This window comes from Passer domesticus, chromosome 28 (genome assembly GCF_036417665.1).
Source record: "Passer domesticus isolate bPasDom1 chromosome 28, bPasDom1.hap1, whole genome shotgun sequence".
Taxonomy (NCBI): Eukaryota; Metazoa; Chordata; class Aves; order Passeriformes; family Passeridae; genus Passer; species Passer domesticus.
Window position 1 is genome coordinate 4,177,584 of NC_087501.1, and position 26,084 is coordinate 4,203,667.

The window sequence follows — 26,084 nt, forward strand, 5'->3', positions numbered from 1 at the left end:
ATGTTTAATAATTGTCTGGTTTTCCTGAGCAGGCTCTGCTGCTTTTTGGGTGGCACTGCCTTCATTCCTGGTGTCATTTTGGACACAATTCCTGCTTTTCCTTATCTTTCCCCTTCTTTTTTATCACTCTGCATCTCAGACCTGCACTTTGAAGGCTCACAGTCCCAGGAGAAAAGCAAATCAGTTCTAATGAACCCTTGGTTTTGTACCAGACAATTCCTAAAGCTGATTTTGGGGCAGTTTTTCACCCAGCTTCTTGTTCTAATTGTAATTGAGCAGCCCAGACTGGGAGCCTGGTACTGGTTTTCCCTCTGCCTGAAGACAATCGATGTAAATTGAGTGGCCTGGTGTATAAAAAACCAAATTTCCCTCTAAAACTACACTGCCTAAACCTGGAATCCCCAGGCTGTTGATGCTGAGGTTTGATCTGCTCCCTGGAGAGCTCCCATGGATTTTTTTACAGGGCTCAGGTCTCACCTACAACCTGGATTTTTGTTTTTAAAGTCTGGCTCCCCCTCCTTTCTCCCCTGATCTCAGAACTTGTCCCTTCCCTGGAAATTCCTGCAGGAATAAACACTCCCCTGTAATCCTGGGATGCATCAGCTGTGCTGGAAGTGACACTGAGGAGTTAAACCCGAGCAGCTGCTGCTTTATTTGGAGTGGCTGGTAATTTTCTGCCTTTGATGCAGAGTGGGGGATGTAATCAGGGTGCCTGAATGGAGAATTTTCAGGATATTTTGGTGAGACAGCAGGGAAAGGAAATCAAGGGCAGCCTCTTGCTGGGTGAGGAAATTAAATATAAAAACTTCGAGCTGAATTGCCACCAAACGAATCTTTTCATGCTGGAGAGCTGTTTAAAATAGTGCTTAACTTGAGCCTGGAAGAAAATAGCTGCTGAACTGTTGATGATCAAATAATGCAGCTTCCTCAGGGGAGGAGATCTGATCTCTCCCAGGAGGAGCTGCCCTGGGAGCATGAGGAGCTGCTGGGCTCGGTTTGGGACAGCAGAACCCACAGGGATTTCTGCAGCAGGAGTGGTCCAAAATGCACAGAAATTGGAGAAATTGGATCCCATCCTGTTCCAGGGATCCCATGGATCCCATCCCATGGATCCCATCCCATCCCATTCCATCCCATGGATCCCATCCCATCCCATGCCATCCCATGGATCCCATCCCATGGATCCCAATCCCATCCCATTGATCCCACCCCACCCCAGCCCAGCTGAAGGGGAGATCCTTTCCTACAGCCTCAGGCTGTGCCAGGGGAGGTTTAAGTTGGAAATTGGGACAAAATCCTTCATGGAAAACGTCAGGCACTGGACGGGTGGAATCGCCATCCCTGGAGGGGTTCAAAATGTCTGGAGGTGGCACTTGGGGACACGGTTGGGGGTGGCCTTGGCAGGGCTGAGGCCACACTTGCACTCCATGGTAAGAAGGTCTTTGCCAACCTCCACAGCTCTAGAATTTTACATTTTGGAGCTCCCAAGGAGGAGGAGCTGGTTTGTATCTCAGAGAAGGATTTCCTGGGAGCCTCCTGCCTTGGGATGTGCCACCATGAGCTGCCACTGCCACCCTGTGCTGTGACAGATCAGTGCCACTCCTGCCCCATGTGTGGCAGATCAGTGCCACCCTGCCCCGTGTGGCAGATCAGTGCCACCCTGCCCCGTGTGACAGATCAGTGCCACCGTGCCCTGTGTGTGGCAGATCCAGTGCCACCACTGCTGTGTGTGGCAGATCATTGCCACCCTGCCCTGTCACAGGGCACTGCCACCTCTGCTCACCCGGACAGCAGTGACAGAATCCCTCTGTTTGTTCCTGAGATCCTGAAAATCTTCGTGCCCAGAGCGGGGTTGGGAGGGAAACGCCCGGTGGGGCACAGAGGGCAGAGCAGCCCTGGGGGACAGGGATCTGCCAGGACCTTGGGGTATCCTGAGCAGGAAAGGACCCAGAACCCCAAATCCCACCCAAAGGCTCCTGGAGCCCCGGCAGCCCCGGGGCCGTGCCCGCTCCCTGTCCCGGGGTTTGTTCCAGAGCCTTGCCCTGCTCCCCTGCCCTGCCCTGCCCAGCCCCGCGCTTCTCCCTGCCGGGATCCCCAATTCCCGAGGGCGGGCGCTGCCCCGTGCGCGGCCGCTGGTGCCATCTACCCTCGCTCCCCGGCGCTGCAGCCGCCGCTAATGAGGCTTAATTACAGCAAGCTGCGGCCGCGGCACGGGGACAGCGAGCGGCCGGAGCGAGCCCGGGCTGTGCCTTCAGGGAATGTCGGCTCCTTGCTGGGAAGAGATCGGGGCAGGTCCGGCTCTCCCCGGGCCCAGCTGAGCCGGCTCGGGGGGATGGATCCGGGTTTAGCGATCCTGGAATGATGGATCCGGGTTTAGCTGAGCCGGCTCGGGGGGATGGATCTGGGTTTGACAGAGCTGGTTTAGGGTGATGGATCCGGGCTCAGCAATCTCGGAGTGATAGATCCGGGTTTACCAATCCCAGAGTGATGGATCCGGGCTCAGCAATCCCAGGGTGATGGATCCAGGTTTAGCTGAGCCGGCTCGGTGGGATTGATCCGGGTTTAGCAATCCCGGAGTGATGGATTCGGGCTCAGCAATCCCAGGGTGATGGATCCAGGTTTAGCAATCCCGGAGTGATAGATTCGGGCTCAGCAATCCCGGGGTGATGGATCCGGGTTTAGCAGTCCCGGGAGGATGGATCCGGGTTTAGCAATCCTGGGATGATGGACCCAGGCTCAGCTGAGCCGGCTCAGGGCTCTCTGGTGGCTCTTTCCCCCCGAGGTGACAGGAAAGGCAGGGTCAGGGATGCTCCAGGACCGCGCTCCGGGCACAGAGGGGATGAATTAGAGCTGAACCAACTCGTTTTGTGCCCAGGATTTGCAAAGCTTGTCCTGCTTTTCTCCACCTCACTTTTGCAGTGGATGTTCTCAGGAGAGCAGGGGTGGCACTGATCTGCCACACGGAGCAGAGGTGGCAGTGATCTGTCACACACAGCAGTGGTGACACTGATCTGTCACAGCACAGGGTGGCAGTGGCAGCTCATGGTGGCACATCCCAAGGCAGGAGGCTCCCAGGAAATTCTTCTCTGAGATACAAACCAGCTCCTCCTCCTTGGGAGCTCCAAAATATAAAATTCTAGAGCTGTGGAGGTTGGCAAAGACCTCCTTACCATGGAGTGCAAGTGTGGCCTCAGCCCTGCCAAGGCCACCCCCAACCGTGTCCCCAAGAGATCCTGAAAATCTCCACACCTGACTGCAAAAGGATCTTGACTTTCTGGTTAATTTTTCCAGTTATCCCTGAGGTGAAAGCTGATGTGGAATGAGCTGAGAATTAAGGAAATAATGATGAACTTGAAAGAGAAGCAACTTTACACCACTTTACTGAAAGTAAAATGTGTTTATCAAGGATTAAAAAATGTATCCAGATGGTGATCAGCATCCTCACTGGTTCTGCAGGTAACCTGTGCTGAAAAAAGATCTGAGGCTGCTTTGTGTGGGACTTGCAAAATAAAAACTTCCAGGTTTGTACAGGAGTTTTAGATGTGTTTTTTTTTCTTTTTCTTTTTGTTTTTTTTTTTTTTTCTGGAGAAGGCATTTTGCAGTAGACAATAAGTGCCAGTTTTGCACCAGCTCAGGGCAGGGAGGAGTGATTGGTTTGGGGTCATCTCTGAGCTGTGACTCAGCGCCTGGGCACTGAAATCAGGCGCCTTTTATGCAGAAATCACCATCAATTTCTGTGCTCATTTGCATTGAGGACCCTCAAATCCGACTGGAATGATTATTTTCCCCCTCAAACTCTCAGTGAATTCCCAGTGACTCACCCTGTGGATTCACATCTCTCCCAGCTCCCAGGGGCAGATCCCACCTGAGGCAGCTGCAGAGGGATTTGGCTCCGGAGGGAAGAGCAGCCGGGCTGTGAGCAGGGGCTGAGGAGCAGAGGGAGCTCAGACCCCTCTCGCTCCCGGCAGCGAACCCAGCCTGGCCATGGAAGGGATCTGGGAATTCTGCAGCAGGCTCAGGATCACCGGCAGCTGAAGAGGAGAGAGGAGAGAGGAGAGGGAGGAAGATTTGCAGCAAAGCCTCCCCAGCCCCGGAGGTGAGTTCTGGCTCCCGGGAGCAGCAGAGGAGGGAACTGGCTGGGAGGGAGGAGGGAAAATCCAAACTCCAAAAATCCAAAAATCCCGTCGGCAGAGACCTGGAAAGGGCTGAGAGCTTCCAGCTCTTTTCCTGTGCTGGCAGCAGGACCGGATTGCAGCTGGGGCTTCAAGGAGGAGAAAAGGGAAAATGGGCTCTGGATGCTGATGGAGCCTTGAGCAGCTGCGAAAGCTCGGCAGGACGGGATAAACTGGGAACCATGGATGGGTCTCACCCCTCGGCAGGAGGAGCTGGGCAGGACGTGCTCAGTGCCACCAGCTGGGCAGGACAAAGCCTCTCCCAGCTGTCCCTGCGGGTGGTGACAGCCGCCTGCCTGTCCCTCCTCATCCTCTTCACACTGCTGGGGAATGCCCTGGTGTGCCTGGCCGTGCTCAGGTTCCCACACCTGCGCTCCAAGGTCACCAACCTCTTCGTGCTGTCCCTGGCTGTGTCCGACCTGCTGGTGGCCGTGCTGGTGATGCCCTGGAGAGCTGCCAGCGACGTGCTGGGCTTCTGGCCCTTCGGGGCTTTCTGTGACCTCTGGGTGGCTTTTGACATCATGTGCTGCACGGCCTCCATCCTCCACCTGTGCCTCATCAGCCTCGAGCGCTACTGGGCCATCGCCGACCCCTTCTGCTACCAGAGGAGGGTGACACAGCGCCTGGCCTTCGTCACCATCGCGGTGGCTTGGCTGCTGTCCCTCCTCATCTCCTTCATCCCCGTGCAGCTGCAGTGGCACAAGGAGCCGGAGCTGCCTGGCCGAGAGCGGCTGGGCTTTAACGGCTCTGCGCAGGAGGGGAGCTGTGATTCCAGCCTCAGCAGGACCTACGCCATCTCCTCGTCCCTCATCAGCTTCTACATCCCTGTTGCCGTCATGCTGGGCACCTACGGGCGCCTCTTCCGCGTGGCCCGGCGCCAGCTCCGCAGGATCTCCTCCCTGGAGAGGCCGGCGGGGCACGCCCGGAGCTGCCCGGGCAGCCCCGACCGCCCTCGGGAAACCTCCCTGAAAAACTCCCTCAAGAAGGAGACCAAGGTGCTGCAGACCCTCTCCATCATCGTGGGCGTCTTCGTGTGCTGCTGGCTGCCCTTCTTCGTGCTCAACTGCCTGGAGCCCTTCTGCCACCCCGAGCCGTGCGTCAGCCGGGCCGTGCTCAGCACCTTCACCTGGCTGGGCTGGGCCAACTCTGCCCTCAACCCCATCATCTACGCCCTCAACGCCGAATTCCGCGGGGCGTTCGCCTCCCTGCTGGGCTGGGGCTGCCCGTGCCGCGGCAGCGCCGTGCAGACCGTGACCTTCAGCAAGGAGCTGGCGTCCTTCCACCCCGACAGCTCCGAGCACGGCGCTCTGCAGAGCCTCAGCCCGCCCCAGCTGCTGCCCCACGCCGTGCTGCAGGTGGAGAACCCCGAGGAGGCCCTGGAGAGGGTTTCTCTGGGCTCCTGTCTGCCTCAGAATGCCCTTCCTGAGTGTGGAACCCCCTGAGTGTGGAGCTGGTGTCCTTTCACCTTGGAGCACAGCGCTCTGCAGAGCCTCAGCCCGCCTCCAGCTGCTGGCGAACACCATGCTGCAGGTGGAGAACCCCAAGGTCGCCTTGGAGAAGGTTTCTCTGGGCTCCTGCCCACCTCAGCACACCCTTCCTGAGTGTGGAACCCCCTGAGTGTGGAGCTGGCGTCCTTCCACCCCAACAGCTCAGAGCATGGTGCTTTGCAGACCCTCAGCCTGCTCCAGCTGCTGGCCAACACCGTGCTGCAGGTGGAAAACCCTGAGGTGGCCCTGGCGAGGGTTTCCCTGGGCTCCTGCCCACCTCAGCATGCCCTTCCTGAGTGTGGAGCTGGCGTCCTTCCACCTTGGAGCACGGCGCTCTGCAGAGCCTCAGCCCACCCCAGCTGCTGCCCCACGCCGTGCTGCAGGTGGAGAACCCTGAGGTGGCCTTGGAGAGGGTTTCTCTGGGCTCCTGCCCACCTCAGCACACCCTTCCTGAGTGTGGAAGCCCCATCTATCTGGGGAGGATTCCCCTGCTCGCCAGCAGCGCCTTCCATTGAGCCAGGCTGGGAAAGGAGCAGTGGGAAGGTCTCCAGCAGAGAGGGGAGCTGGGACGTTCCTGCCACGCCTGAGGAGCTGAGGGTGATGAGGGTGTTCCACCCTGGTTGAATCCCAGAGTGGATTCCCAGGTGTCTCCAGCCCTGTTTCTGCAGCTGAATTTTGGGCCCAGCCCAGGTGGGCAGCTGGGATTTGTGTTGCTGCTTTCTCCAGTTCACCCATGGTTAAAAAACCTCACGTTCTGCAAAAGATGGAAATGGCAGGGCTGGAATTCCTCTTTCCCAGTGACTTCAGCGAGAAAGCAGAGATGGCTGGGTCTCCTGAGCCTCTCCGTGGTCAGGAAGTGAAAACCCAGCTGTGCCTGAGGGGAGAGGTGGCTTTGGCCACTGCCCTTGTCCTGTGGCCACCAGCCCAAGGCTGCTGGGTGGGGACTGGCCAAATGCAGCTGGTCACTGGCCAAATCCAATTGGTCACTGGTCAAATCCAGCTGGTCACTGGCCAAATGCAGCTGGTCACTGGCCAAATCCAGCTGGTCACTGGCCAAATCCAGCTAGTCACTGGCCTGGGGATGCTGGATGGGCACTGGCCAAATCCTGCTCCCTGGTTGCCAACTGCTGCTGGCAATGCTGCCTGGAGCTCCATGGGGCCATGCTGGGCTGTGTGGCACCTCCAGCCATGGAAAACCAGTGGATTCTGTGGGAAGGAGGCAATGGATTTCCCAGGATAACTCTGCTGGGCTCAGCTCTGGCTGTTCCTGTCCTCAGGAATTCCATGGATTTCCCAGGATAACTCTGCTGGGCTCAGCTCTGGCTGTTCCTGTCCTCAGGAATTCCATGGATTTCCCAGGATAACTGGGCTGGGCTCAGCTCTGGCTGTTCCTGTCCCCAGGAATTCCATGGATTTCCCAGGATAACTCTGCTGGGCTCAGCTCTGGCTGTTCCTGTCCTCAGGAATTCCATGGATTTCCCAGGATAACTGGGCTGGGCTCAGCTCTGGCTGTTCCTGTCCTCAGGAATTCCATGGATTTCCCAGGATAACTCTGCTGGGCTCAGCTCTGGCTGTTCCTGTCCTCAGGAATTCCATGGATTTCCCAGGATAACTGGGCTGGGCTCAGCTCTGGCTGTTCCTGTCCTCAGGAATTCCATGGATTTCCCAGGATAACTGGGCTGGGCTCAGCTCTGGCTGTTCCTGTCCTCAGGAATTCCATGGATTTCCCAGGATAACTGGGCTGGGCTCAGCTCTGGCTCTCCCTGTCCCCAGGATCTCATCCTGCAGGTCTGGCTCCCTTCCTGGAGCCCGGTGCTGTGTTTGGGAGCAGCTCCTCTCTGGAGCTGCTGCAGGAAGGATTTGGTGGCTAAAGTTCTGCTCTGGCCGCGGGGCAGGAGCTGGCAGTGCCCGGCTGAGGGTCCTGGCAGGGATCACAGCCCTGCTTCAGCCCCTGGATCTCTGGAGCCCGTGGCAATGAGGGTGTCCGAGCCCTCCAGAGGGAACGGGAGAAATTCCACAGCCCTGTCCTGGTTTCTGCTCCTCCACTGCCCAGATCCTCCCGTCCCGAGGCTGTTCCCCCCCTTTTTGCTTTGTTCTCCCTCTGATTCCCTTCCTCCTCCATTTCATCGCGGATCCTCCTCCGAGCTGCCTCATTTCAATCACAAGGGCTCTCCAGGAGCTCTCCTGCTTCCCAATCAACCTCGGGAAGTTTCTGTCTCATCAGAGGGGGCAGGAGCAGCTCCCGGGCTCCATCCCAGCCCCGGCGGTGACTTTGGGAAGGAGGTTTGATCCCTGCCTGATTAAACCCGGCTCATCCCTGTGAATCCCAGACATCCTCAGCTCCCCCTCCGCAAAACAAAGGGAGAGATCAGCCAGTGCTAATTACAGAGCAGTGAAACAGAGCCCAGTTAGAGCAGGACCGGCGTGGGAGGGGAGCAGAGCGGGATTTTTCTAGGGAAGCACTGACAGGATTCCACAGCATCCACGGGATTTTTCTAGGGAAGCACTGACAGGATTCCACAGCATCCACGGGATTTTTCTAGGGAAGCACTGACAGGATTCCACAGCATCCACGGGATTTTTCTAGGGAAGCACTGACAGGATGCCACAGCATCCACGGGATTTTTCTAGGGAAGCACTGACAGGATTCCACAGCATCCACGGGATTTTTCTAGGGAAGCACTGACAGGATTCCACAGCATCCACGGGATTTTTCTAGGGAAGCACTGACAGGATTCCACAGCATCCACGGGATTTTTCTAGGGAAGCACTGACAGGATTCCACAGCATCCACGGGATTTTTCTAGGGAAGCACTGACAGGATTCCACAGCATCCACGGGATTTTTCTAGGGAAGCACTGACACGATTCCACAGCATCCACGGCATCTCCCTGTGGGACTGCCAGGAGGATTTTGGGTCAACCCAAAACAATCTTGGGTTTTTTCAGCCTAATTTAGAGAAGGAATTGTTGGTTTGAGATCATCTGGAACCCCTCAAGGGAGTGAGTTCATCTGAACGCTGCTGTAATGTTTATAATTAATATTTATAATTCAGGGTGTTGTGTGGTGCTTGGAGCTCCTGGCGTGGCAGCAGGAGGGAATAGGAGTGCCCAACTTTTCCCAAAACTGTTTTGGAAGAGTTTCTTGATACTTGTGGCAAAATTCTGGGGCTTAATCCAGGGTGGTTTGCAAAGGGATTGGGGGAAGCAGCCAGCTCGGTGTGTCTGTGGTGAACGGGGTGAACCTGCAAAGGAAAGACAACAAAGAGGGTGAAGTGACTCTTTGTGTGTCCCATTACTACCTGTATTTAATTCTTCAATTAAATCAATGTGTTTAATTATCGTTCATTTTCCTGCAGCAGCTCTGACCCAGCAGCAGAAGGGACCAAGTGGTGACAGAGCCAACCCCAAACGTGCCAGGCTCTGGAAGAAATCCCGGTGTGTTGCAGACATTCCTGAGGGCAGGCTGGGAAACGGGAACAGCCCCGAACTGGTGGGACTGGGGCTGCTTTTGGCACAGACCCCCTTGGTCACCTGGCTGCAGATGCAGCTCCTTTTTCACTTTTCCCCTTTTTTCCTGCACAGGTTTCCCCTGTAATCCCACCAGGAAGTGTCTTCCTCCTTCTCCTCATTTTTCCCTTCTCCCATCCCAAATTCCACATGTGTGGGTGAAATTCTTTCAGCCTGGGGCTGATCCCAGAGCAGGGATTGAGGCAGGATTTGTGCCTGACCCTGCTCTGCAATCCCCAAAAACCACGTCAGTCCTGGAGCTGTGGGTGTGCCATGGGTGACCTGGGGACAGGTTCTGGGATTTTTGGGAGAGGAGCAGAGGGGCCTGAGAAAAGTGGTATTTGCAAAAGAGGGAAAGGAGGAAAAACATCAAATCCATGTGGAAGTCAGCAGATAGAGGGGAAAAATTGGAGGTTCCTCCTAATCCAAACCACTCCATGATTTCAATGTGTTTGGCTGGGGCAGGCAGGGAGTGTGGGAATTAACCCTGTGCAGGTGATGTGGAATTGTGCTGCTTTCCCAGCTGGAATTGCAGGGACACAGCCTGGGACGGGGAATGACTGCTGACCTTAAAGCGACTTTTCAGCAAGAAAAACACAGGAATTTTAGGAAGAATGGACTTAACAGAGAAAGGGGGAAACGAGCTCAGGGGATGTGGCTGCTGGGGGTTGAAGTCTTGCCTGACTTTGCTTCCAGACTGGAAACCTGCTCCTATTGTCAGGGAAAGCCGGGACGGTGTCCCGGGAAAGCCGAGGCCGGGAGGGTTTTCTAGGAAAGCCGAGGCCGGGAGGGTTTTCTAGGAAAGCCGAGGCCGGGACGGTTTAGCCGAGGCTGGGACGGTTTCTTAGGAAAGCCGAGGCCGGGGTGGTGTCCCGGGAAAGCCGAGGCCGGGAGGTTTCTCAGGAAAGCAGCTCCGGGCAGGCTGAAATCAGCCCCGGCTGCCCCAGTCTCAGGGGCGATCCGGGAGCGCTCGGAGCCGGACGGGGAGAGCGGGATGGAGCTGCCCGGAGGGTTCGGGAGAGCCGAGCCGGGAGCTCCGCCGGCAGCAGAGGGGATGGAGCCGGGACGGGGAGGAAGAACCGGGACAGAACTGGGATGAGGGAGAAGAGCCAGGACAGGCCGGGAGGAGCCCAGATAGAGCGGGACGAGCCGGGACGGGGACGGAAAAGCGACCGTCAGACGGGAGGAGCCGGGATCGAGCGGGAGGAGCCAGAACCAGACTGGAGAAGCCGGGGCCGGGCGGGTGGAGCCGGGATCGAGCGGGAGGAGCCGGGGCCGGGCGGGAGGAGCCGGGGCCGGCCGGGAGGAGCCGGGATCGAGCGGGTGGAGCCGGGGCCGGGCGGGAGGAGCCGGGATCGAGCGGGTGGAGCCGGGGCCGGGCGGGAGGAGCCGGGGCCGGGCGGGAGGAGCCGGGATCGAGCGGGTGGAGCCGGGGCCGGGCGGGAGGAGCCGGGGCCGGCCGGGAGGAGCCGGGGCCGGGCGGGAGGAGCCGGGATCGAGCGGGAGGAGCCAGAACCAGACTGGAGAAGCCGGGGCCGGGCGGGTGGAGCCGGGATCGAGCGGGAGGAGCCGGGGCCGGGCGGGAGGAGCCGGGGCCGGCCGGGAGGAGCCGGGATCGAGCGGGTGGAGCCGGGGCCGGGCGGGAGGAGCCGGGATCGAGCGGGTGGAGCCGGGGCCGGCCGGGAGGAGCCGGGATCGAGCGGGTGGAGCCGGGGCCGGGCGGGAGGAGCCGGGATCGGGCGGGTGGAGCTGGGGCCGGCCGGGAGGAGCCGGGATCGAGCGGGTGGAGCCGGGGCCGGGCGGGAGGAGCCGGGGCCGGGCGGGAGGAGCCGGGGCCGGGCGCAGGCGCCCCGCCGGTATCCGCTGCTCGGCCGGGCCTGGCGGTGAGGACGCGGCGGGACCCCGGCCGGGGCGGGCGGAGCCGGGGGACACCGGGGCTGCGGGAGCGGGGGAGCCGTGGGTCCGGCGGGGATGGGGGCGATGGGGGCTCGGCGGTGCGGTGGTGATGATGATGATGGTGGTGGTGGTGGGGACGGGAGGCAGCACGTGGCGCTGGGGTGCGCTGGGAGAAGGGGGGGCAGGGGCATGCGGAGAGCGGGATGGGGTGTCCGGGAAAGGGGGATAACGCAGTGCAGAGATGCTGGGGATGGCCGGGGCAGGGGGTTTGGGGATGGCCGGGGCGGGGGGTTTTGGGATGCCCAGGGATGGGGGATTTTGGGATGGCCGGGGCGGGGGGTTTTGGGATGGCCGGGGCGGGGGGTTTCGGGATGCCCAGGGATGGGGGATTTTGGGATGGCTGGGCAGGGGGTTTTGGGATGGCCAGGGATGGGGATATGGGGGTGCAGACGGAGCCAGTACAGGGGTGGGTGAGATTTTTAGGGGATGTTGGGCACCCATGGGCGGGGGGTCGGGGGGTCGTGGCTGTCCCTGTCCCTCTCCCCACGTGTGCCCTGTCCCTCTCCCCACGTGTGCCCTGTCCCTCTCCCCACGTGTGCCTGTCCCTCGCAGGCCGCCCTGGCGCTGTGCTCCATGGATGGCGTTTTCCTGTCGCCCAGCGAGGATGAGTTCGTGGGCAGGATCGCGGAGGAGCTGGAGCACTTCATGGTGCAGGGCCAGCACCACCGGTGGGAGCTGCAGGGACACCTGGGCACCTCGGGCTCGGGCTTTGCGTCGTTTTTTGGGGTGAAAGCAGCAGCGTTTGGGGTCCGGCTGCGGAGCTCCAGTGCTGGGATTGTGTGGGATCCCCTCCCCTGGTCACACCTTCTAGCAGGGTTTTGTGGCCATTGGTGGCTTTTGCTCATCCTGGGCTCACCTGGATCTGTTCCCAGTCCGGTGACCTTTGGAGCCCTTGAGGTGGCCGGCGCCAGGGTGCTGCTCAGGAGCAGGGGTGGCAGTGCTGAGCTGAGCTCCCTGCCAGCTTGTCGTGACCTTAAATATTTGTTTCAGTGCTTTTTTTTAATAAAGTGTTTGGCAAAGAAATTCCCTGTGCCATTGTCGAACACTCGGGGACAAACTGTGGGGCAGCAGTGACATTGAACGTGGAGTTTATTTATCCATTCTTGGTTTATTCCTGGTTTCCGTGTGGGAACTGGATTTGTAGAGAAATTTTAAAGTTTGATAGAAGGTTTATATAGTATATATTTGTATATAAATTTTGAGATAAATACTGATTTAGAAGTGTTATAGAATAAGATAGATGTTGTTGAGAGAGGAATGAAATTAGACTCAGCCTGGGAGGCAGGGGGTCAGTCACAGCTTTCTGCTGGTGCTTCCCAGCCTTTCCCATATGGATACAGCAGGAATTGGGGTCCAGGCCAAAGCCTTGGGCTCAGGCATTCCCAGCCTCCCCACTCTCCATTTGATGTGTAAAATGTGTATGGCTGCAAATCTGGGAAGACATTTGTGCTCTTTAATATCATCAAGTCCTGCTTGGCTTTTTCCTGATTTAAATCCCGTGCTGGGAATGACCCGGGAATGAGGTTATTACATTTTTCCATCATTCCCATCCCTTCCTGCATGTTTCTGATGCCTGAGCCCTCTCTCCTTTCAGAGTGCTCCTGTTCCCACCCCTGTCCAGCCGCCTCAGGTACCTGATCCACCGGACTGTGGAAAACATGGAATTGCTGAGCAGCTTCTCGGTGGGAGAGGGCTGGAGGAGGAGGACAGTCATTTGTCACTCTGCTGTCAGGTGAGCTGTGCTCCACTGGGCCAGGGCTGACAATGATCGTGGAATCCTGGAATGGTTTGGGAGGGACCTGAAACTGATCCCAGTGCCACCCTTTGTCACCTTCTGGGGACACCTCCCACTGTGCCAGGCTGCTCCAGGCCCTGTCCAGCCTGGCCTTGGACACCTCCAGGGATCCAGGGGCAGCCACAGCTTCTCTGGGAATTCCCTCCCAATCTCCCATCCATCCCTGCCCTCTGGCAGTGGGAGCCATTCCCTGGGTCCTGTCCCTCCATCCCTTGTTCCCAGTCCCTCTCCAGCTCTCCTGGAGCCCCTTCAGGCTCTGGAAGGGCTCTGAGCTCTCCCTGGAGCTTTCCCAGCTCTCTCAGCCTGGCTCCAGAGGGTCTCCAGCCCTCGGATCAAGCACACAGTCACCCTGTCCCATTTAAGGTCTCCGTTACCAATGGCACCTCCCAGACCCTAAGGAACAGCGGGATTTTCCCTTTGGGAATTTGATGCTCCTCCTTTTCCTCTGGCAAGCCCCACATCCCTGTGCTTCCCTTCTCACCATCCCCTCCTTCCCAGGCTTCCCAGCGAGACCTCGAGCGACCAAAAACCCGGGGCCAACCCCGCCCGGCCGCCGCGCCCGGCGCAGCCCTGGGGCCGGGGGGGCCGGGGCGCCCGGCCGCGCCACGCCGGGGACCCCCACGGGGACAGCTCCCGCGCCTCCGTGGGCTCGGGCAGGATCACCAGGCCGCCCAGGAGGAAGCCAGAGAAAGCCCTGTACGTGCCCAAAGGGATCCGGAGAAAGGCGAATTGGAGGGAGCGGGACAGCCCCGAGGCGGAGCCCGACGGGGACGCGGCTCCAGGAGGTGAAAGCTGCCCCAGGAATTCCATCGGGGACACCCAGCGGGAGCTGGGCAAGGGAGGAGGCAGCCCTGGCAAGGAAGAGCACGTCCCGGGAAAAGGCAGCGCTGAGCATCCTCTGTGTGAGGAGCAGGTGCCATCCTTAGGGAATGGCGGCGATTCCTGTGAGCAGGGAAGTCGGGATAAAGACTGTTCCCATTCCACATCTTCTGCACTCAACAAACACCCACCCGAGGCAGGAGAGGAAGAGTCGAGCCACGCCGGCAGCACCATTCCAGAAGGCAGCGAATTCCAGGGCCAGCTGCAAGAGGAGAACCAATCCGGCCGGGATTGCGGAGGGTCGGAGTGTGGGAGAAGCTCCGTGCCTTTGGAAAACCATGGTGGCAGCAGGACAGACCCGCCTGTGACAGTGACAGACACACCTGTGACAGTGACAGATCCACCTGAGACAGACCTGGCTGTGACAGACCCGGCTGTGACAGACCCACCTGAGACAGACCCGGCAGTGACAGACCCGGCAGTGACAGACCCGGCAGTGACAGACCCCCCAGCCCTGGAAGCGCAGGCCCTGGAGGGCAGCAGGAGCCAGTCCCCCCCTGGAGAGCAGGATCCCCGGAATTCCGAGGCAGGCTGGGGTGTTCCCCCGCAGCAGAGCCCCAGCGCTGGGCAGGTGGAGCAGGAACCCCCGCAGAAGGTTCTGGAAGGCCCAGGTGAGGCTCTGGCTGCTCCGGAGCCGCTCCGTGGCGGGAAGGAGGAAGAGGAGGACAAGGAGGGCTCGGATGTGGCCGAGGCGCTGGGCAGGGGCCTGGATTTGGCTGCAGGGGACAGAGAGGGGACACGGCAGAGCGGCCTCGAGGACGACTGCACGGCAGAGCTCCTGGCAGAGGTGATTATTGAGGGGAAATCTGGGAAAAGGGGGAAGGAGTCGCTCCCGGGAGGAGATTCCGTGTGGGGCTGGCTGAGGTGAGGGGACGGAATGGAGCCTGGCTCCTGGTTTGGTTTTGAACCCTTGGTTTGATCCTCGCAGATCGTGGGGAATTTGACGGTGAAGGACATCAGCATCGAGAGGATCAGCGTGGATTGTGCCGGCCACGGAGAGGCCCAGCTCAGCGAGGGCGACTTGGGCCACGTCACCGAGATCTACGACTTCCCCTCGTCGCTGAAAACCGAGGATCTGATGGAAATGTTCTCGGATTTCCAGTGAGTGACCGGGGGAGCTGAGCAGGGCCGGGAGCGCAGCCAGCCTGCCACTGGCTGCAGATTCTGAGTTTCGCCTCCCTGTGTGCCTCAAAGGGGCTTTGCCTGCAGTTTAGGCCTGGTTTAAAGCCCAGCTTTGCTCCAGGGCTCTGGCATCCAAAATCTGAATTTTAGTTTTACCTTCCCCTCGGCTTTTCCTGTAGTTTAGGCCTGGTTTAAAGCCCAGCTTTGCTCCATGTTTCTGGCTACAAAATTCTGAGTTTTAGTTTCACCTTGCCCTCAGCTTTTCCTGCAGTTTAGGCCTGGTTTAAAGCCCAGCTTTGCTCCATGTTTCTGGCTACAAAATTCTGAGTTTTAGTTTCACCTTGCCCTCAGCTTTTCCTGCAGTTTAGGCCTGGTTTAAAGCCCGGCTTTGCCCCAGGGCTCTGGCATCCAAATTCTGAATTTTAGTTTTACCTTCCCCTCTTGTGTGCCTCAAAGGGGTCCTGCAGTTTAGGTCTGGTTTAAAGCCCAGCTTTACTCCACGTTTCTGGCTACAAAATTCTGAGTTTTAGTTTCACCTTCCCCTCTCTGTGTGCCTCAAATGGACTTCTCCCGTAGTTTAATCCTAGTTTAAAGCCCGGCTTTACCCCAGGGCTCTGGCACCCAAATTCTGAGTTTTAGTTTCACCGTCCCCTTGGCTTTGCCTGCATTTTAGTCCTGGTTTAAAGCCCAGCTTTACTCCACATTTCTGGCACCCAAATTCTGAATTTTAGTTTCATCTTCCCCTCAGCTTTTCCTGCAGTTTAGGCCTGGTTTAAAGCCAGCTTTACTCCACGTTTCTGGCTACAAAATTCTGAGTTTTAGTTTCACCTCTTTGTGTGCCTCAAAGGGGCTTTGCCTGCAGTTTAGGCCTGGTTTAAAGCCCAGCTTTGCTCCAGGGCTCTAGCATCCAAATTCTGAATTTTAGTTTCACCTTCTCCTCTCTGTGTGCCGCAAAGGGGCTTTGCTTGCAGTTTAGGCCTGGTTTAAAGCCCAGCTTTGCTCCAGGGCTCTAGCATCCAAATTCTGAATTTTAGTTTCACCTTCTCCTCTCTGTGTGCCTCAAAGGGGCTTTTCCTGCAGTTCAGGCCTGGTTTAAAGCCCAGCTTTGCTGCATGGCTCTGGTACCCAAATTCTGAGTTTTAGTTTCACCTTCCCCTTGGCTTTTCCTGCAGTTTAGGCCTGGTTTAAAGCCCAGCTTTGCTCCATGGCTCTGGCACCCAAATTCTGAATTTTATTTTTCTGAATTTTTCCCCTTGGCTTTTCCTGCAGTTTAGTCCTGGTTTAAAGCCCAGCTTTACTCCACAGCTCTGGCACCCAAATTCTGAGTTTTAGTTTCACCTTCCCCTCAGCTTTTCCTGCAGTTTAGGCCTGGTTTAAAGCCCAGCTTTACCCCAGGCTCTGCCTCCCCCGTTCTCCACAGCCAGGCCTGGCTGGCTCCATCCAGGTGGAGATATTTGGTGCTTTTTTGGAGACATTTTTGTTGGCTCCCGAGTGATTCCATCAGAGTTTCCAAGGAGAAGGGCTCAGTCCTGGGGATGGAATTGGGGAAATCCGGGGAACGAGCTTGGATTGGAGACAGACCCAGGTTCAGTGAGGCACAGCTGGGTCCAGCTCTGATTCCTGGAAAACACCTTTCCCTGTTTTCCTCTCTTGGGAAAATTCCTGGATTAGATGGGAAAATTCCCTCTACAGATCCCTTCAATTAAACCAAATAAACAACATTTTAAAATTAAATTATTCTTAAAAATTATATTTGAAATCATTTTTCAGTGAGGGCAGAGCTGAGTTCTACTGTTTTCTTCCCCCTCTTTTGAGACAATTCCTGGATTAGATGGGAAAATTCCCTCTAGAGATCAATTAAACCAAATAAATAAATAAATTACATTTAAAATTATATTTAAATTATTACTTAAAACTATATTTTAAGTAATTCTTCAGTGAGGGCAGATCTGGGTCCAGCTCTGACTTCCTCTCTTGTTTTCCTCTCCCTCTTTTGGGATAATTCCTGGATTAGGTGGGAAAATTCCTTCTACAGATCCCTTCAATTAAACCAAATAAACTACATTTAAAAATTATATTTAAATTGTTCTTTGAAAGAATAATTTGTATTTAATGGTTTACATTTATATTTTAATGATATTTAAATAATTCTTCCTGCATTGTGTGCTTCCTCAAATTTCTTTTTCTACTCTCTGGAAGTGAAGCAGAGCTGGAAAAGGACAGATCCACTAGGATTGGAATCTTTTTGAATATTTTTTAGTTTATTAGGCTTGAATATTGAATATTAGGAATATTTTTGAATTCCTGCTCTCAAATTCCCATTTCCCATTGACTCTTTTTGAGATTTCACCCCAAAACCACTTCATAAATCCCTTGGTTTTTATTTTTATGCCTGGGGAGCACTTCAGAAATGTCATTGTTTTGGTGCTAGAAGCCAGTCCCTGAAACTGAGGTTGGGTTTGAGAGGAAAAGGAGAATTTGGGGTAATCTCACATTTAATGTCCTTTTTCCCTTCTTTTCCTGCCCTTTCCCCATTGAAAATGGGAATAATGCTTTGGGAAACTCCACAACCCACAGAAAACCCCTCCTGGGCTGCTGGGTTTTGTTTGGGCTTCGTTTTTCTTGACATTAATTCAAATTATTCTCTTTTCTTGCAGCGAGAGCGGCTTCAAAATCCAGTGGGTGGATGATACCCACGCCCTGGGAATCTTCTCCAGCCTCTCCACAGGTACTGGGGGTGGGACTGGGGCACCCGGAGTCCCCAGCCCCTGCCCAGGGCCCTCAGCTGCTGGGCAGAGGGATTTGTTTTGTTTTATTTTATTTTATTTTATTTTATTTTATTTTATTTTATTTTATTTTATTTTATTTTATTTTATTTTATTTTATTTATTTTATTTTAAAAATTTTATTATTGTATTTTCTTCTATTTTATTTTATTATTTTATTTTCTTCTATTTTAATTTATTTTCTTCTTTTATTTTATGTTATTCTCTTTTATTTTATTCTATTTTATTTTATTCTATTTTATTTTATTCTATTTTATTTTATTCTATTCTATTTTATTCTATTCTATTTTATTCTGTTCTATTTTATTCTATTATTTTATTTTATTCTATTTTATTCTAATTTCTTATATATTTTAATATTTATTTTTGTATTCTATTTAAAATTTTATTCTATTCTATTATATTTTATTTTAAATATTTTTATATTTTATTTGTCTATATTTTACTTTTTGTATTTCATTTAAATATTTTTATATTTTATTATATTTTATTTAAATTGTTATATAATGTTACTTTTTATATTTTATTTATTTTATATTCTATTTTTTCATATTTTATTTTTTTTATTTTATTTTAATTTTTTTCCTGCTCCTTTCCATCCTGGAAGGGTTTTGGGAAGCTGGAATGTGGAAACTGGTTTTTAATTGCCTTGGATGCAGCTGTTTGCATTCTTAGAAATAACTAATAATAATAATGATAATAAAGTGGCTTTTCACTTTTTTCCCCCCATTTTTTGTCTTTTATGACTTGAAAAAATCCAGTGAACATCCAGTCACCTCCCAGGGATATTGGGAGTGGGGATGGCACCACAAATCCAGATAAACTCATTTTTTTGGGAGGACAAACCCCAGGTGAGCTCAGAGCCAGCCCTGGGCGGTTCCTCTCACATCCCAGCAGGTTCTGCTCTTTGAGGTGGGATTTCCTCTCAAAGTGCCAAAATTCTTTTAAAAACCTGTTTTTTCCTGGTTTTTGGGATTGCTGCTGAGGTTCCCACCATGAGCTCAGCCCGGAGCAAACGCGGAGGTCACGGAGTGGGTTCGGGCTTTTGGTGCAGTTTTTGATGGGGACATCTTTGAGGAGTTTTGTGTTAGGAGTGAGGGATGGACGGGATTTTTGTACCAGTCTGGAAACTTTTTTGTGGTTTTTTTTGAGATCTTTAAATATTTTTGTGGTAGGAATGAGGGATGGACAGGAATTTGTACCATTGTGGAAACTTTTTTGGGGGTTTTTTGAGATCTTTGAAGAGTTTTGTGTTAGGAATGAGAGATGGACAGGAATTTGTACCATTGTGGGAACTTTTTTGTGATTTTTTTGAAATCTTTAAAGATTTTTGTGTTAGGAATGAGGGATGGATGAGATTTTTGTACCATTCTGGAGGCTTTTTTTGTGGTTTTTTTAGAGATCTTTAAAGATTTTTGTGTTAGGATTGAGGAATGGACAGGATTTTTGTACCATTGTGGAAACTTTTTTTGGGGTTTTTTTAAGATCTTTAAAGATTTTTGTGTTAGGAATGAGGGATGGATGGATTTTTGGTTTTCCAGTTTAGGTTCTTGTTTATTTCTCTCTGATTAAAAGCTCTCTACATCTCAGACTTGGTGTACAAAGAGAAGGCACCAAAAGTCACCAGACACAGAGTCGAGGTCTTTTAAAGCTGTTTTTTCCAATTAACTCCTGTAATGTGTTTTATTTCTACCCTTCTACCAATAACTAATTATTTGTGTGCCTTAGTGGTTCTTTCTAATGAATCACTATCACAGTCTAATGCAGAAATGGAGCAGGTGAAGAACAAGGAGATCAGACAATGCCCAAAATCCTCCATCTTGTCTCCTGCCCACCTCCATTCTGAAAACACAGAACTTTTTCCTCCATCCTAAACTTTTTTTTCCATACTGAATTTTTTCCTCCACACTAAACCTTTTCCTCCACACTGAACTTTTTTTTCCATCCTAAACTTCTTCTATATTAAACTTTTTCCTCCATCCTAAATTTTTTCCATGCTAAACTTTTTTTTTCTACTGAACTTTTCTTTCCACACTAAACTTTTTCCTCCACAATAAACATTTTTTCCATACTAAACTTCTTCTATACTAAATTTTTTACTCCATACTAAACTTTTTCCATGCTAAACTTTTCTTTCCACCCTAAACTTTTTTCTCCATCCTAAACTTTTTCCTCCACACTCAATTTTTCTCCATCCTAAACTTTTTCTTCCACACTAAACCATTTCTTCCATAATAAGCTTTTTCCATACTAAATTTTTCTTCCATACTAAATTTTTCTTCCATACTAAACACTTTTTCCTCCATACTGAACTTTTTCCTCCACACTAAACTTTTTTCCATCCTAAACTTTTTTCCATCCTAAACTTCTATACCATTTCCTCCATCCTAAACTTTTCCCATCCTAAACTTTTCCCATCCTAAACATTTTTTCCCATCCTAAACTTTTTCCTCCACACTGAACTTTTTCCTCCATACTAAACTTTTTCTTTCCTACTAAATTTTTCCTTTATCCTAACCATTTTCTTCCACACTAAACTTTTTCTTCCATAATAAACTTCTTTTTTCTGTACTAAAAACTTTCTCCATACTAAACTTTCTTTTCCATACTAAACTTTTTCCATACTAAACGTTTTTTTCCATACTAAACTTTCTTTTCCATATTAAGTTTTTCCACACTAAACTTTTTTTCCCTACCAAAACCCCCAAGTTCTCACTGTGATCAGCTACACCACGATCTGTTTCACACTCATGGATCCCAGTTCATCCCAAAGCCTTGGGAGCTTTCTCCATGGGTGGAGTTAAAGGCAGAGTTCTGCTGGGGGTCAGGACAGGCAGAGAAACCTCCCCTGTGCCCGGGGCTCCAGCACAGCTTCATGTGAATTTTGGGGTTAATTCCATCCCTTTGTGTGCCTGCAGCCTCCCAGGCCCTGGGTTCCAGGTGCCATGATGTGAATTTTGGGGTTAATTCCCTTTTTTCCTGCAGCCTCCCAGGCCCTGGGTGCCCTGATGTGAATTTTGGGGTAAATTCCCTTTTTTCCTGCAGCCTCCCAGGCCCTGGGTGCCCTGATGTGAATTTTGGGGTAAATTCCCTTTTTTCCTGCAGCCTCCCAGGCCCTGGGTGCCCTGATGTGAATTTTGGGGTAAATTCCCTTTTTTCCTGCAGCCTCCCAGGCCCTGGGTGCCCTGATGTGAATTTTGGGGTAAATTCCCTTTTTTCCTGCAGCCTCCCAGGCCCTGGGTGCCATGATGTGAATTTTGGGGTGAATTCCCTTTTTTCCTGCAGCCTCCCAGGCCCTGGGTGCCCTGATGTGAATTTTGGGGTAAATTCCCTTTTTTCCTGCAGCCTCCCAGGCCCTGGGTGCCATGATGTGAATTTTGGGGTGAATTCCCTTTTTTCCTGCAGCCTCCCAGGCCCTGGGTGCCCTGATGTGAATTTTGGGGTGAATTCCCTTTTTTCCTGCAGCCTCCCAGGCCCTGGGTGCCCTGATGTGAATTTTGGGGTAAATTCCCTTTTTCCCTGCAGCCTCCCAGGCCCTGGGTTCCAGGATATCATAATGTGAATTTTGGGGTAAATTCCCTTTTTTCCTGCAGCCTCCCAGGCCCTGGGTGCCATGATGTGAATTTTGGGGTGAATTCCCTTTTTTCCTGCAGCCTCCCAGGCCCTGGGTGCCCTGATGTGAATTTTGGGGTAAATTCCCTTTTTTCCTGCAGCCTCCCAGGCCCTGGGCCGCCGTTTCCCCTGCCTGAAGATCCGGCCCCTGATCCACGCCAGCAAACAGGCCAAGCTCAAGGCCCTGCAGAGACCAAGTAAGGCAGAATTCCTAAATTCACCCCACTTCTCCTGGTCCAGATGACAGATTCCGTTATTTTTCTGGTTGGGTTTTTTATGGATTTCCTGGCACTGAGCTGTAGTGTGGAATTTTGCTGGAATTCAGATTTAATTCTGGTTTTTTGGTGTAATTTGCTGCTCTTTTGGGCAGCTGGAAGGGAAGGGTTGGGCTGGAATTGGGATTTTTTGCCAGGCAGAGCCATCAAAATTCCCCAGGAATTTTCTCTTCCCTCTCCCCCTGGCAATCCAAAGGAGACAAAGCCAATCTTGTGGTTGGCATAATTTTATTCAGGAAGGAGAAATGGTGAAGCTGAGCCATGAACATCAGTTGATTGATTACCATTGATTGATTGATTACCATTGATTGATTATTGATTGATTGATTTCATTGCCTTTCAATCACATTGATCAGGTCCAGTTGCCACAGGAAAGCAAAGCCATGAACCTCAGCAGCAGCAGAGACTCTGAACCAACAATTCCTGGCGTTTTCCAGCTCACTGCAGTCAGAACAAATTCCAATTTTAGTGCTTTAAAGGGACACTGTCACAGTGACAAATTCCTGAGTGTCAGCACTGCTGCTTTTAAAGGAAACATCCAAAAATTTGGTTTATTTGCATCTCACCTTCATCAGTATTTTTTTTCCATTTATTCACTATTCTGAATCAGGTTAAATGAAAATATAATTATTTTTAATTTATTATTAATCAATTATTTAATTAATTAATAATTAAATGTAATAATTAAACATAAATTCTGTTGGTATCCAGTTTCAACAAATTTGGATTTTTATTAGCTGACAGTGTCTCTTTAAAAAAAAAAAATTAATGAATTTTTTTCCCCTTAATGAATGAAACTTCTGGAAAAACAAAGCAAGCCCCTCTTGCTGTGCAGACAACAACTGCAAATTGATGAAGGATTAATTAATTAATTAATCCCCATATCTAAATTATTGTGGACTTGGGGAAATTCTGGTGGATTTCCTTGCAGATGGAACTGCAGCAATCCAAGAAATGGAGGGCACTGACCATGGGACTGCCCAAATTATCTGAAATATTTACATATAATTTAAAATGCAGATTTTTTAAAATTTTCCTTGCTGTTTTCTAAGAGTTTTGGCAGCTGGTTTGCGGAGTTTCAATTGGATAAATGGATAAATTGCTTGGGTGTTTCCAGGCATGGAAAGGATGGGAAATTTGTCAGTTCACAGGGATGGGATGTTGGGAATTTTGTCAGTTCACAGGGATGGGATGTTGGGAATTTTGTCAGTTCACAGGGATGGCATGTTGGGAATTTTGTCAGTTTACAGGGATGGGATGTTGGGAATTTTGCCAGGAATAATTCCTGGAAAAGGATGGGGACCAATTTTCCACACAGCAGAAGAGCCCTGAACCTTTATGGTGACCACACAATGTAAAATACGAAATTCCATCATCCTGAAAAAAATCCCAATTTATTCACCGAGACAGAAAGATTTGATGTGGATAAACGAATGAAACAGCGGGGAAAAAAGCCGATTTTTGGGATTTTAACCAGGAATTCCCCCCTGCCCGTGCCCCAGCTGGGTCAACGTTTCCCTTTCGTCCCCAGAGCTGCTGCAGCTGGGCAAGGAGAGGCCGCAGACGGACGCGGCGGTGGCCCGGAGGCTCGTGTCCCACGCCCTGGGCTGGAGGCACCGGCAGCACGAGGATTTCCAGCCAGAACCCTTGGAGCAGGAGGAATAATCCCAAAAAACCCCAAAGCAAGGCTGTAAAGATGAGCATGGCTGTGCTATTAAATGCATGCGGAGCAGGCAGTGCCACGGGGCTGTTCCTTTAGGGAGAGTTGGGAATGGGGATTCTTGTTCGGGGTTTTTTGGAGCCCTGGGAAGTGCTGGAATTCTTTGTTGGGTGTTTCGAAGCAGCTGGGGCACCTGCAGGAATGAGGGGATTTCTTTATTCCTTCTTCCTGCTCTGTTTTCCAACAAAAAATAGGCATTAAGAGTAAGAAAAATAGGATTTTTTTGGGGCCAAAATGCAACTCTAAGCAAGGGCAGGAGTTCAGAAATCTGTTCCACGTTTGTTGTAATGTTGCTGTTCATATATCCCAGAAAACTGACAGGCAGTGAATCCAAGCTTTAGGGAATTTTTTACTTATTTACAGAGTCTCAAGAGCCTGAACTTCCCTGTTGGTGAGGAAAGTTGGGATCTGCTCATTAGGATTTTCCTGTGTGCCCAGAGCTGGGTTTAAAATGAGCTTCCACCCCCATCCCAGGCTCTGCTCGTGCTGCAGTCTGGAATTCTGAGGAAAAACTGGAATTTTACCATTGCCAGGGGTTAAAACCCTTTGCCAGCCGCCCTCTGGGGCACTGGAGAAATGACAAATACTCAAAATATTTCTGCATTTCGAAGCCTCACAACATCCCTGTGAGGTGGGGTTTGGGGGAAGTCTGCAGCCACTTGGAATCCCCTGTGGAATCAGCTGGAATTCCAGGCAACTTTGATTGTAGAAGAGGGGGGAAAACCCCCAAACTTCCAGGAATTGTGAGGAGAAATACGCCAAGGGCTTCCAAAGTGATTTTTTGTTTCCAGGGAAATGGATTTTATTGGAGCTCTGTGTCCTCAAACAAACAGAGGAGCACCGGGAATTCCCACAGGGGGAGATCCCTGGGGATGAGAGGCAGAAATTCCCTCTGCAAGGTGCACAGGGATCATTCATCCTCGAAAAAAAAGATGGAATATGCAGCCAGGAGGTGGTTCTTGGATGGGCACAGCACCTGGTGGGTGGAGGATCCCTGTGGGATGGGAATTTCCAGGCCAGAGGCCTCATCCCTGGGAATCTGCTGAGTTCGGGGTCACTTCAGGGAGCTTTGATTCCATGTGAGATTCCATATGAGATTCCCTGTGAGATTCCATGTGAGATTCCATGTGAAATTCCCTGTGAAATTCCATATGAGATTCTCTGTGAAATTCCAAATGAGATTCTCTGTGAAATTCCATGAGATTCCCTGTGAGATTCCCTGTGAAATTCCACGTTCTGCTCCCCTCCGGAGCGCGGCCGTTGTTGGATCCAAGCGTTTCACTGCAGTATTAAATTCAGCTTTACACTGTTCTGCTCACAAAAAGCTGCTCCTTTTTTTTTTCCTTTTTTTTAAATTTTTCCTTCCTTTCTATTTCCTTGCTAAACTGGAGTCAGTGCTGAGGAGGAGTGCAGGAAGCAGCAGCACAAACGGGCATCAGGAGTGGAAAAGAGCTGAGAATTCCCAAATAATGCCTTGGAAGTGAAGGATAAAGGCACTTTGGGGTGGCTGGCGCCCAACCTGAGGCGAGGAGTGCTGCAAAATGTGGGAGAAATCTTTGGAATGGTGAAGAGCTGGAGCTGAGGAGAGCTGGAATTGCAGGAGGCACCGAGGGGTGGCCTGAGCACCTAAACTGGGGAGGGGGAGGCTTCTTCAGGAACGATTCACCTGAAATTCAGAGTTTGGTGGAGGCTCCATTTCCTGGGGTGCAGTGGTTCGGGAAGGGCCGGGGCAGGAGTCCTGGCTTCCTTAAATTAGTGGGAATTCTACCGGGCAGCCACGTTGTTATTTGTGAGTCCCCTGAAGTGGTCGAACTTCTGCTCCGTCTCCTCGCTGAAGGAACCGCCTGGAGGGGCCACGGGGAGAGAGGGGTCAGCAGGACAGGGAGAAGCACTGGGAACACTGGGAGAGGCTGGGAAAAGCACTTGGGAACACGGGGAAAACCCTTGGGATCACTGGGAGAGGGAAAAAGACCTGGATCACTGGGAGAGCACGGGGAAAACCCTTGGGAACACCAGGAGAGCACAGGAAAACCACTCGGGAACGTGGGGAGAGGGAAGAACCCTTGGGAACACTGGGAGAGTGCAGGAAAAGCACTTGGGAACATTGAGAAAGTGCAGAGTGAGCAGGGAAAAGTACTTGGGAAAACCAGGAGAAGGAAAAACTTGGGAACATGGGGAGAGCGCAGGGAAAACACTTGGGAACACCAGGAGAGCACAGGAAAACCACTCGGGAACATGGGGAGAGGGAAAAACCCTTGGGAACACGAAGAGTGCAGGAAAAGTACTTGGGAGCACTGGGAGAGGGGATAACCCTTGGGAACACTGGGAGAGCACAGAAAAAAACCCTCAGGAACACTGGGAGAGGGGAAAACCCTTTGGAACACCAAGAGAACATGGGAAAAACACTTGGGAGCATTGGGAAAATGCAGGGAACAGCAGGAGAGGGAAAAACTCTTGGGAACAGGGGGAGAGCATGGAAAAAACCCCTGGGAACATGGGGAGAGCAGAGGGAAAACACTTGGGAAAACTGGGAGAGGGAAAACCCCTTGGGAACACCAAGGGAACATGGGAAAAACACTTGGGAACATTGGGAAAGGGTGAGCAGGGAAAAGTGCTTGGGAACACCAGGAGAGGGAAAAACTCTTGGGAATACAGGGAGAGCATGGAAAAAAACCCTTGGGAACATGGGGAGAGCAGAGAGAAGACACTTGGGAATACTGGGAGAGGGCAAAGCACTTGGGAACACCAGGCGAGGGAAAAGCCTTTGGAAA

The 26,084-nt window shown here is 52.1% G+C and overlaps 3 protein-coding genes across 8 annotated transcripts in view; 2 read left to right on the top strand and 1 right to left on the bottom strand.

Moving 5' to 3' along the window:
* The first annotated feature begins 3,606 nt into the window (after positions 1–3,606).
* Positions 3,607–6,411, top strand: LOC135287075 (D(1) dopamine receptor-like). The gene is made up of 2 exons (XM_064400392.1): positions 3,607–5,527; positions 6,043–6,411. The coding sequence occupies exons 1-2, from the start codon at positions 4,355–4,357 to the stop codon at positions 6,172–6,174; spliced, it is 1,305 nt and encodes a 434-aa protein (XP_064256462.1). The 5' UTR covers positions 3,607–4,354; the 3' UTR covers positions 6,175–6,411.
* Positions 6,412–10,935: 4,524 nt separating this feature from the next.
* On the top strand, positions 10,936–24,637 carry R3HCC1 (R3H domain and coiled-coil containing 1). Of its 4 annotated transcripts, none has more exons than XM_064400234.1 (8): positions 10,936–11,051; positions 11,677–11,792; positions 12,719–12,856; positions 13,418–14,585; positions 14,727–14,899; positions 17,578–17,648; positions 21,420–21,515; positions 23,125–24,637. In XM_064400234.1, the coding sequence occupies exons 2-8, from the start codon at positions 11,698–11,700 to the stop codon at positions 23,256–23,258; spliced, it is 1,875 nt and encodes a 624-aa protein (XP_064256304.1). In that variant the 5' UTR covers positions 10,936–11,051; positions 11,677–11,697; the 3' UTR covers positions 23,259–24,637. The 4 variants fall into 4 exon arrangements, with proteins under 4 accessions (XP_064256304.1, XP_064256303.1, XP_064256306.1 ...); XM_064400233.1 differs by lacking the exons at positions 21,420–21,515; positions 23,125–24,637 and adding an exon at positions 20,625–21,318 and having other exon boundaries at positions 13,418–14,121; positions 14,188–14,585; XM_064400236.1 differs by lacking the exons at positions 21,420–21,515; positions 23,125–24,637 and adding an exon at positions 20,625–21,332.
* The window catches only part of LOXL2 (lysyl oxidase like 2), a 59,980-nt gene continuing 57,296 nt past the window's right edge, over positions 23,401–26,084 (bottom strand). For all 3 annotated transcript variants that reach the window (XM_064400230.1, XM_064400232.1, XM_064400231.1), the window contains one exon: positions 23,401–25,157. In XM_064400230.1, coding sequence (XP_064256300.1) covers positions 25,097–25,157 — 61 coding nt within the window. In that variant the 3' untranslated portion in view covers positions 23,401–25,096. The remainder of the gene's footprint in view (positions 25,158–26,084) is intronic.